The sequence below is a fragment of the Bombyx mori genome, chromosome 5, assembly GCF_030269925.1.
Source record: "Bombyx mori chromosome 5, ASM3026992v2".
NCBI classification, from domain to species: Eukaryota; Metazoa; Arthropoda; class Insecta; order Lepidoptera; family Bombycidae; genus Bombyx; species Bombyx mori.
The window spans coordinates 829751-841613 of record NC_085111.1 but is presented as its reverse complement, the minus strand read 5'-3'; the positions used below and the strand labels follow the sequence as shown (position 1 = coordinate 841613).

General features: G+C 38.7%; 1 protein-coding gene across 7 annotated transcripts; it reads left to right on the top strand.

The window, feature by feature from the left end:
* The first annotated feature begins 499 nt into the window (after positions 1-499).
* LOC101744221 (bromodomain-containing protein 7) lies at positions 500-10636 on the top strand. Of its 7 annotated transcripts, none has more exons than XM_021348036.3 (14): positions 500-740; positions 834-943; positions 1289-1315; positions 1675-1797; positions 2388-2594; positions 3345-3545; positions 3970-3993; positions 5504-5633; positions 7120-7257; positions 7855-7995; positions 8800-8936; positions 9592-9764; positions 10189-10367; positions 10444-10636. In XM_021348036.3, the coding sequence occupies exons 1-14, from the start codon at positions 713-715 to the stop codon at positions 10536-10538; spliced, it is 1713 nt and encodes a 570-aa protein (XP_021203711.2). In that variant the 5' UTR covers positions 500-712; the 3' UTR covers positions 10539-10636. The 7 variants fall into 7 exon arrangements, with proteins under 7 accessions (XP_021203711.2, XP_037867081.1, XP_037867080.1 ...); XM_062668508.1 differs by having other exon boundaries at positions 535-629; XM_038011153.2 differs by lacking the exon at positions 1289-1315 and having other exon boundaries at positions 513-740.
* Positions 10637-11863: the final 1227 nt, after the last annotated feature.

Genomic DNA, 11863 nt, shown 5'->3' with positions numbered 1-11863 from the left:
TACTGAAACTGAAAATGAACAATCATCCTAATATTTTTTTATTTTTTTATTTTTTTTCTACCTATGCTGATAGCCTTGAGAGGCTATTTCAGCTTCGCCCTAACGTTTGTAGGTGAGCTCACGGGGCTCAAACCTGATGACGATGCTAACACGAACCCTAGGAAGAGCCGTGCTTCGCAGAATCTACCGCCGGATCGGAAACGCGATCCACTGAGAAGATCCGGCGAGGAACTCAGTGGGCTGTGTCTGAGAGTTAATTTACTCGTCGAGCCCTTCGTCGCAAGCGACGGGTTCGACGAGAACGGTGACCGGTGCTTGAAGTACCTAAAAGCACCGTTAGTGGATCGGGAGGATCCGAGATGACGTGTTTTGGGCGACGTCGACTGCTTTCCATTCTGTCCGCAGGATCGGGAATGCATCCTAATAATCGAGGTAAATTCAGTAATAGTCTATGCAACACTTTGCAATACTTTCTTGTTACCATAGATAATTGACTTAGCACATATTAAGTGATCTGTGCAATGCAGCCATAGGCCATAGATTACATAGTGGCACTAAAAACAATAAAACACAAATCCACCGTTCAATATAATAATACTGAAAGTCCACTAATATTTTTACTATTAATGGTAATAAGTACATATTACAATTATTGTTAATAGCAGTAAATAATAACAAATCGGTTATTAGATCAATAACAACGTGCGTCGTCATGGATGACATAGAAAAGCTGAGTTGCAGTAAGAAAAATAATCTATAAACCTCTTAAAATCAAAACTTACTTTACTAAATTAAATAGAAATACAAAACCAGGACATAATTTAATGTTCCAGGAGAAGAGATTTTAGAAATGAGTGATCTGGAGCACTCTGCAACCGACGATTTTAGAGAAACGGAAGGAAAATCAAAAAAGAAGAAAAGAAGACGCCGCGAAATAGATATGGTAAGGAAATTAGAATTTAATTCGTAAATAAACTGATTAGTTTATAATTACAACCAAAAAAATTGAACGAATTTTTTTATAGAAGTGTTTGCCATGCACTTAGAATTAAATAAATCCCATACTGTTGCTGCTGCGATGCTCGTTTTTCAGTGTTATAATAATCTCGCACAACAGCTTATAGATTGTGTTTGACCAACAATTATCACAACTTAGTATGCAACGGGATGTAATTGGAGTCCAGCCAGATAATCGATACTTGTCGAGTAACTTACCGTCAGGTCAAGACTTAAATCACATGCTCAGTAATACCAACATGTAATAAATTAACCTTTCTTTTCTTTCTAGAACTCAGGGAAGCATATTTTTAAAAAGGTATGCATATAGATCATAAAAATTATAAAAGAGAACAAATTACTGAAAACCACTTAAAACTACTTTAATTAATACACCCCACAACATACAAGCGATCTCGCTCAGTGAACTAATAGTATTCACAGAAACCTGGTTTTTCTTTTCTAAATAGCAATCTAGTTTTATTTATGTTTGTTCTAATTTAATTCTAGTTCTATTGAGAGTGAATATAATGTCTTTAGAGTTAATATACCTAAGGCCCTTCTAAGGCTAATCAACCCTCTTGAATCTAACAGGTGAGTTTACCAGGAGAATAATATTTTTCATATCATGGTGATTACCAACTCCAAATCCAAACTGATTCACAATAATAATTACAGATAAAGCTGTCAGATGACGATGAGACAGATGATGAGATTATGATGAAAAAAATGATGCGGAACTTCAGCCCCGGACCTAACTCACCAGCTTCTCACAGAGAACCACGGACTTGTGTCCTGAAGGTAACTATAAAACAATAACAAAAATTGTAGTTAGATACTGCAGTATTTTAATGATAATTTTTTGTTTTAAATGTATAAATCTATTTTAAGAGTTTTATTTTTATTTTGTGGAAGTAAATGAGCTCACAGCTGTCCAAGAATAAAATACTTACTGGAACTTGTAGGCCTCATAACCACCTTGAAGTATGAGGTTCAGGTCTCAATGGTATTGTTAATAACTGTTCAATTATTTGTAACACATGATCTCTTTTGTTCTAAAATACAATTTACAAAATTAGGTTGATATCATTTTTATTGATATTATTATTTATTAAGTTATTCCTTCATTGTGGCAATAATTTGTGAACATTTGTTACTTCCCTACATAAATTTATACCTGTATGTGGTAATTTATTAGTTGCATTGTCACATTGCTTGATGTGAAAACACCTGACATTCACATCAAATTCTAAAGATGTTGATTAAAAAATCTTTAGGCCAGAGCAGACTAATGAACCAGTCATTCTCATATTATGGTGCTCCATGACTTTTCTAGTTGAGTATAATATTTTGGCATATTTTATAATTACAAGCGACAACTCAATTTACAGGCTAGTCAAAAACGTCGTCCACTCTCCCGTTTGCTTGAACAGCTACTACGGAACTTAGAGAAAAGAGACCCACACCAGTTCTTTGCTTGGCCCGTCAATGATAACTTTGCTCCAGGCTACTCTACCATCATCAAGAAACCCATGGATTTCTCTACTATGAAGCAGAAGATTGATGATAATGAATACAAATCCCTTAATTGTTTTATTGTGAGTACTACATACTATATTACATGTGGCATAGCGCATAGCGGTGATAGTCTTTAGGCCCTGATTAAATTTGTGTTCACAAACTAATGGAACATTTGATTGTGATGTGTCTTTTGTAGTTTTCTGCATGTTTTATTTATTTATTACACTATTTTGATAAACAGTCGTGCTGTCTGCTTGCTTTATATTGATTAACAGAACCCATAGAGGTCACAATATGATTACTGCAACTTACATGTTGAGGCTGAGGTTTCATTTTACTACAAAACAGAACTCCTTTGAGATATGTTGTACAGAGGCTCGTAATACACCCTACTAATCACAATCATGCAGCAGTCTCGTTGCTTAAATGATTACACTGACACGTGTTAACTGGACATGAAGGGTGTCTGTGATCATTGCATTCAAATGTTTGGACACTTGGTCCAACCTCCTGACTTCCTCCACCTCTTGACTGAATCATTTCCAAATATCTCAGAATAATAACGTTTCTTTAGATTTCCAAAGGGTACCAAAAATGTAACACTAATATTGTGTTTTTTTTTTTTTTTTTTATTGCCTTTCTAAGCAGACTAGCATACGGCCCACCTGATGGTGAGTGGTTACCGTCGCCCATGGACTTCAGTAATGCCAAGGGCAGAGCCAAGCCGCTGCCTACCGCCTAATACTCTCCACAAGCCTCGTTTGAAGAAGGACATGTCATATCGCTCGGGAAACACCGTATTTATGAATAAAAATGATTATTTTCAGAGCGACTTCAAACTGATGTGCAACAATGCCATGAAGTACAACAAACCAGGCACCGTGTACCACAAGGCAGCCCGGAGACTCTTGCACGCCGGTCTCAAGCAGCTCACTCCGCAGAAACTGAGGCCGCTGGGAGACATCCTCACCTATATGTACGAGATACCCATTAGAGAGCTAGGATTCGACATGGGGAAAATGGATGTGGTAAGATAATAATAATAAAGTTTTTAGTCCCATTCCAAGTTTTCACTTGAGAACATAAAGTAATAACATTAAAATCAACTTAAAGTTACATATTATGTAAATGTCTTCAAAGAAGTCTACATATTATTCCACTCCGATTTGTTGCCACTATAGTTCTGTGAACCATGACCTGTTTAACTGTGGATGGTTAACAATCCACTTGCTGTATGCACTAAAATAACTTACAAATATTCTGCCACTTATCGTGCAGATCTATCAGATCATAAATTAGTTACTTTCATATACTATTCTTAAGAAACCTTTAATATTGAATTTTCATCAGGCATACACGTGATAAAAATACATTAAAATAGTTGGAAAATGTGAACGAATAATATTATATGCATATGTTTTTATGTAAAAATATGAACTTTTTGCAATGCAGCCCTGTAGGACGTATGGCAGAAAGGTGACAGTTTTAATATTAGAATGAGTAATGGACGCGAATCGATAAGAAACAACTTTGTTACGCAAGCTGCGGCCGGTGCATGAGTGAGACACATATTTACACGGCTTCCTCTGCCGTCAATTATATTTCTTAAAGCTTTACCCGTCGCGAAAATCCATTGACCTCGTACTGGAACTGATTTTAACTAACTTACATAATAGCATACATCTGGTAGGCAGCGGCTCGGCTCTGCCCCTGGCATTGCTGAAGTCCATGGGCGACGATAACCACTCACCATTAGGTGGACCGTGTGCTCGTCTGCCTACAAGGGCAATAGAAAAAATAAAAATAAATAGAAGGTAGTTTCAAAAAAAGGTCAAATTCTTTAGATTCAAAAGATATGTTTGCTTTTGTAATTCCGTACACTACAGTAGCTGTACCAGCTGATATTCAGGATTGCAACTTCTCTAATCGCAAACTATTCTAATGTTTTGTACAAATGACATTTTCATGGCAGTAAATCCAATATACCTATTTAATGTCAAGCATTGTCATTAAAAATACAGATTACAATGTGTATGAATCAAACTCCAGTAGTCATACCGTAATCATGTAGCTGTTTATGAGCTGGTGACCACTTAACACCAGATAGGTCTGCCCTTGACCACTCGTCTATGCAATAAACTTAATTCCGGACTAAATTAACCAATACCTTAAAAAAGAAATAGCTTGGTTTCAGTTATCTATACTATACACGGAAGAAGATTGGTTAAGTTTTCACGCTCAAATAACTGAACCGATTTTGACGAGATTCGCTGTGAAAACAGTTTGAACCAGTTTATGATTGTACATAACAAAATCAGCTCTTTCAAAAATTTCACTATCAAATTAACACAATTATACTTCTCACTCATGTACTTTGTCACTGATAATTTTGTAAATATAAAAAAGAAAACTCTAGATATATTTTTAAATAGTAAAAACCAATGAAATGCTAACAAAGTAGTTGTCTTAAAATATTTGCTCCGTTTTTTTTGCGAGAAGTAGCAGAAACAGTATAGCGAACTTTTTGTTTGTTAGTAAACGCTTTGACATAAACATTAGAGGTGTGTGTTGTGACCTCCACCACACGTACTGCATGTCCTTACTGTGCCGAGTGTCTTTACGCTAATCCAACTGCTCGACCACAAGTTAACATCAATATAATTATGTTCATCATTTATGTTAAAGTAATTTTCAAAAGAAATGGAGGAGGCCTTTGCCAAAGTTGAGCAAACAGACGACGTTGTCAAAGTCATCGACTCGGCCGAGTCGTTAATCTATGTTTAATATTTGTAAATATCATTTTTGCGTTTGAATAATGGCTTTTATTATTATTATTAATTTTCAAAATAGGAATATTCAATTCGTTTCATTCTAAAGTAAAAGAAGTGAGGTTAATGCAGAGATTAGTTTAAAGACACTAAGACGAGAGATGCTTGCGCACGCCGCCCCGCGTGTAGCGACATACAGTCGTTGTGTACCCCAGCAGAGGGTGCTCAAACGGAACAGCCCCGTGAAGAGCGGGGGCTCCGAGCCCGAGGGCCCCGGGGACCCGGACTCCGTCAAGATACACATGGAAGCCGCGCGCGAGCAGCACCGCCGGAGACTCGCCAAGAAAGGTCTCAACACATTCCAGCACTTTCCACTGCTCTGTACTTTATTGTACCGTCCGTGTATTTTTTTTTTTTGCTTATCTAGGTGGACGAGCTCACAACCCACCTGGTATTAAGTGGTTACTGGAGCCCATAGACATCTACAACGTAAATGCGCTACCCACCTCTAGATATAAGTTCTAAGGTCTCAAGTATAGTTACAACGGCTGCCCCGCTCTTTAAACCGAAACGCATTACTGCTTCACGGCTGAAATAGGCAGGGGGGTGGTACCTACCCGCGCAGACTCACTAGAGGTCCTACCACCAGTACAAAATGTTTTGTTGTTGAGACCAAAAAAAAACAATTATTTTTGAGATCACTAAAGGTCTCGACAGTTTTTTTTATAAATGACCTGCAAAACAATCTACTCACATTGTCCCTGAAATTGTCCGAAGTCACTAATCGTTGTGGTACGATATGTAGAACAAACTAAAAAAATCTAACTTGAAAAGTTTATTGATCGCATCTCGTGGAAGTGAGTTGGTGGGTGCGAGGGACCCAGCTGCATCCTGCTCGTGGCTGAATGACCCCGCACGAATAGTACCCATACTGCTCTGTCAAGAAAGTACCGGGAAAAGATCAATAATATACGAAATATTAGTTATTCATTCAAATTTATTTCATCACCTTGAAATTGCTTTTTATTATAAACATTTTTTTAAACATTTTTCCGCAATTGAGTTCAGTTCTCGCCGTGAATTCCTCTTTATGTCTTCTACCGAATGAAAATGAGTACGACGAAGTACTAGTTTAGGTTTAAGAAAAGTAAAGAAGATTACGTTCAGAATACTAGACTTGTGCGAAGGCACATTAAGAACAATTTTTCAACAAAAATCTTTCAACAAACCTGGCCTTTTTTTATCGAAATTGCTCTCTTAAGCCCCGATCAAACAATAGTCTTTATTCACCGTTTGATAAAAACGTGTTTTTGATAAAGTCGATTCACCGAAAACCTGTAACATTTTGAGTGACTCCGCACACGAAATTCCATTGAAGATGCAAAATTTAAAACAAACTCTTTCTTCGATGTTTTGTTTTTGTTTATTATGAAATTCGCAATAAACACTAGATGTGGTATAATTAATTAAAAACAATCAACACAAAATCCGCGCCAAAATGGAACACAGATAAAACAATATAACACCAATAAAAAAAAATTGAGTTTGGAACCATAAACACATCATCCATTCCCGGTACTTTTTTGATTGAATATAACTGTCTGTGTACACAATAGGGCCAACCTTAAACTGCTGTATTTACCTAATTCTAATTTAACTTTGGAGAGCAGGATTCAAGGCTAATTAATTAAATATTTCAATGTTTTACAACGGGTCTTTATTGATTTTAAATAATTAAATCATGATCCATCTTTTGCATTGCTAGTAAGTTTGTATCAAACTAAATCAATTCGTAAGGGCCACAGGTAAATACTGAGTCATTTTCTCATGATAGCCTTTCCGAGAATGGACGCGGAAGGGAAGACAACATTGTGCCTGGTCACCAACACGGTTGAGGGGAACGGTGAAGACAAACCCATGACCCTCGGAAAACTCATCGGGAAACTGAATCAGGGGACAGGAACTTTACACAGTAAGACAATAATGTAAATCAATATCGAATTGAAAAGCAAAATTATTATTAAATTTTTTTGTACCAAAAATATGCCCTGGTTGTGATTTGTGACCTTATAGGAATAGCCTAATGACAGTACTGATGTTAATTGTTGGAAACTATAATATTCCTAAATTGTGTTGCAGATTTAAAACTGGGAAATGTGTGTGATAATATTCAATACTATCTAGTTTGAGATTATTACAATAGCATTAACATGACTATACTATTCACGAAGTGAATTTAGGTTCTGAACTATAGTCTATTATAGGGTTTCAGTTTTAATATTACTGGATATATTTAAAAAAATAGCATAACAATGATCTTACTTAATTTAAAAAAATTGCCAATAATATTACAAAAAGGGAACATGGGCTTCGTGCACTAAAAATTTAATAATGCTCTCTTATTATTGTACGATCTCTTCTCTTAACTTTATTATATAATCAGTAACGTTATTGTGCCTGTAATTATTGTATTGTCTTAAAACTTTCGGGGTAGGTTTTTCGTTATAAATCTAACGATAGTTGTTGCGGATCGCGGACAAGTGTCACTCGGTTGTTCCTAACTCGGCAGCTCCACGCGAAGACCGTCGCAACGTGGCGAAGGGTGTGAAGCCCTTGAACTACGGCCCCTTCAGCTCGTACGCGCCCTCCTACGACGGGACCTTCGCCACCCTCACCAAGGAGGAGTCGCACCTCATCTATCACACGCTACGTGAGTCTAGCACGGGGTTCGGGAATTTGGACGTCCTCACAAAATCTATTTAAAATATTGTTACGCTCTGGGGCTCGAGATAAATAAAAATTCTACCGAATTACAAATTAAAACTGTATTACCACTTATAGTACGTAACGAACACCTTAAAATTCTCAATTCACTTCTTCCGCTTCGCTGCAGGTGATCCGTTCGCTGTATGGCTACGAGTAGTTCCGATTACTGACTGATTTCGTGACATCCCTGCAACGATTTTATAGTCGATACGACGTCCCCAGAATTATCGAGAACATTCCTCACAAGTCGAGTATATTCGACATGCGTAATAGATGGCGTTGTACTTCTCGAGCGTTCTTGAATTTACTAGTTCTTTTAGTATTCGTTTCTAATATTCGACGACAGATGGCGTTGCTCTTACCAGCGTAACAATATATAAATAGATATTATATAATTAATACAAAAATAATTTCATTAAGAAAAATATCAGAATTTCCACCTAAAACTGGAGGCACTATCCGTCGGCAATGACTTCAAAATTCAGAATCCAAAGGTTGCTATGAACATATCTTTTGCTGCAGGTAATTTAACACGATAAAATATTTAATGACAAAATTGGTGAGAATCACGCTGGTTTCAAAAAGTTTTTTATTACAAGTAAATTGGTTGTAGCTAATCAAATAAATAGCTTTGCCTGTTTAAACTGCAGAAAAACTTTTTTTATACTATTGTGATACCGAGACCAATTTAATTTACACCCTGTATAAAGGGTTATTAGGTTTAATTATCTCTGGCAACGTTTAACAGCATCAGAAACGGGACTAGGAAACGAGGAGATGCTGCGGTTCGCGCCGGACTCGCCCTGGGCCCTGCTCTACGACATGGAGGCGCTGTTCCCGGACAAGAAGCACGCGGCTGAGACCGCCCCCCCGCCTCACGACAACGTACGTACACCCCACCCCCCCTCTAACTTATTACAGAGATGCAAATTCATATTTGAGTCTTTCCGTATTTTGTTGTAGAATAAAAATTAATTGTTGTAAATATATTAAAATGTTCTTCACATTGAAAATACCATGTGATTAATGTATCTTAGTGGGAGCTCCACGTATTCTGCACTATCGTATCCTCCTCCAAATAATTACCAAAAATTATTAATTGGTCAATTGCCATCTATACATATAAATAAAATTGGAGTGTCTTTGTAATATTGAAATAACCGCTTTTTACTACGTGCATATGAATATATATACGATACATACACCAAAATAACTTTTTTTTTAATTTTTACCTGTCTGTTTGTTTGTTCCGACTAATCTCTGGAACGGCTGGACCGATTTTGACGAGACTTTCACTGATAGGTCGCTGATGATATAAGGAGTAACTTAGGCTTAACTTAGTAACTTTTTTTAGACTAGCTTCGCCTCGTGGCGTCACCCGCGGTACCACAATAACCGCGGGTGACTTCGCGGGACTCTGCTATCAATAATAAAATTTTATGTTTCCGAAGCGAAGCGAGGGCGGGTCGCTAGTAAAAACTAAAATTGAACTTGGGCTGACAGTGAACTTGTTGATTACTATTATTGATGATATTTATAGGAGCTGTCTAAAGTGAAGATAGACCTGGAGGAGTTGCGCTCGCTGTCGGCGCTGGGCGTGGACGTGGAGTTCGTGGCGGAGGCGGAGCGGGCCGCGCGCGACCTGGGGCTCGGGCCCGCGCTCGCGCACACCGCGCAGCTCTTGCAGCGGTTGCAGCACGAGCAGCACCAGCGGTAACGCACACCCACCTTGAGATATCACTTCTAAGCTCTCAGTATACTTACAACGGCTGCCCCACCCTGCAAACCGGAACGCATTACTGCTTCACGGCAGAAATAGGCAGGGCGGTGGTACCTACCCGTGCGGACTCCAAGAGGTCCTACCACCAGTGATTACGCAAATTATAATTTTGCGGGTTTGATTTTTATTACACGATGTTATCCCTTCACCGTTGAAGTCAATCGTGAATATTTGTTGAGTACGTATCTCATTAGAAAAATTGGTGCTCGCCTGAGATTCGAACACCGGTGCATCGCTCAACACGTATGTACCGGACGTCTTATCCTTTAGGCCACGACGACTTCTACTCACAAGTTTATCAATGATGTCTGGATAACATTATATACCGTGTCGACAGTAGTCTGTGTGTGTCGTCAGGCTGTCGTCCCCGCCGCCGTGGCACCTGTCGCTGTCCCGGGGCGCCAGCGGCTCGGAGCGCGAGGTGGCGCGGCAGACGGCGGCGTGCCTGCGCGCCATGGCGGCCCGCGTCACGCCCGCCGACCTGGTCGACGTCACCGCGCTGCGGAAAGCCATGGGGGTCACACTCGACCATTTGGGTGAGGGGATCTAGACCGTAGTGCACGCGTCGACTCTGCGACGTAGATAATATCACATTATGTTTTCTATTCTCAGACACTCCAATGGCCGTGGACGACTTCGAAATGGAAATGCACGAACCTAAGGATTTCATGTCAGATCCTGACTCTATGTCAAGCCACGACAAATGAGCTATTTAATGATAATATAATAAGTGCTAGACTAATGTATGAATAAGGATAATTAATGACAGTGACAAAATGAATTATATTTGGTACTATACTAAGTATTTTGTTGTTTTATTAGTTTCCTTTAATCCTGTACTGTATGACGGGATCGTCCGTAGATTACCAATATAATATCGTATTGGTTGTTCTTTTCGTAGACACCTCGGGCGTGGGTTCAAACAGCGCCATCTATTGTATTTTTCCATAACTTTTGTGTGTGCCAATAAGTTAATAGATGTCGCTAGAAAAATGATTAAAAAAGAAACAGAAAGTGAGTCAATTTTTTCCCCTTGCCCCCCTACATATTCGCTGGTAGCCTTCCAGCTAGGAGTGAGTCTCGTGTTTGCCAAAGCATCCATAACAGTTAAACTCGTGTGCTTACGATTAAATTCCTTTTTTTTATATACCTACTATTTTATTTCGTCTAATATAGGTATATACGAGAATGGTATGTTTTATGTTTAAATTTGATAACGATAGCGTTATAAATATAAACATAATAATACATTCGGGTGTTATTATTGCTAAGTACACCCGCCTATCAATCAAAATATGACTCGACCTCACGACCTAAGATGTTATTCCAGTCGTAGTCGCAGCTCTGCTAACCACTTCACAAATTGACCTCTTAAATTCACCTAGTCCTACTGCCAAGCTTTTTTTTATTGCTTAGATGGGTGGACGAGCTCACAGCCCACCTGGTGTTAAGTGGTTACTGGAGCTCATAGATATCTACGACGTAAATGCGCCACCCACCTTGAGATATAAGTTCTAAGGTCTTAGTATAGTTACAACGGCTGCCCCACCCTTCAAACCGAAACGCATTACTGCTTCTCGACAGAAATAGGCAGGGTGGTGATACCTACCCGCGCGGACTCACAAGAATTCCTACCATCAGTACAAGCTAAGAAAAAATAACTAAATGACTTAAATTATCACCAGTGGGCTCGACCATGAGAACCCTATTTTTATACAGCCCACATTCACCTGTTTTTGGGAGAAAAAAACGAATTTCAAATACCGATCAACCCTCGATTGACTGCGCAAATAGACGCGTGCGACTGACTGCGCGCGTGCGATCACACGCGACACTGCAAAACAATACTTGCAGCACAGAGGGGAGACAGAGTTCACTTTTAAATAACCATGTACTTACGCAATTGCCCTAGGAAGTAAATAATATATTCGACTCATAAAAAAAATATGGGAATAGGCCCTTTAAAACGAAGTAGCTATTTAGGCTGCTTAGATTTGACATAAGTGCCATTCGATACACCTAGAGTTAAACA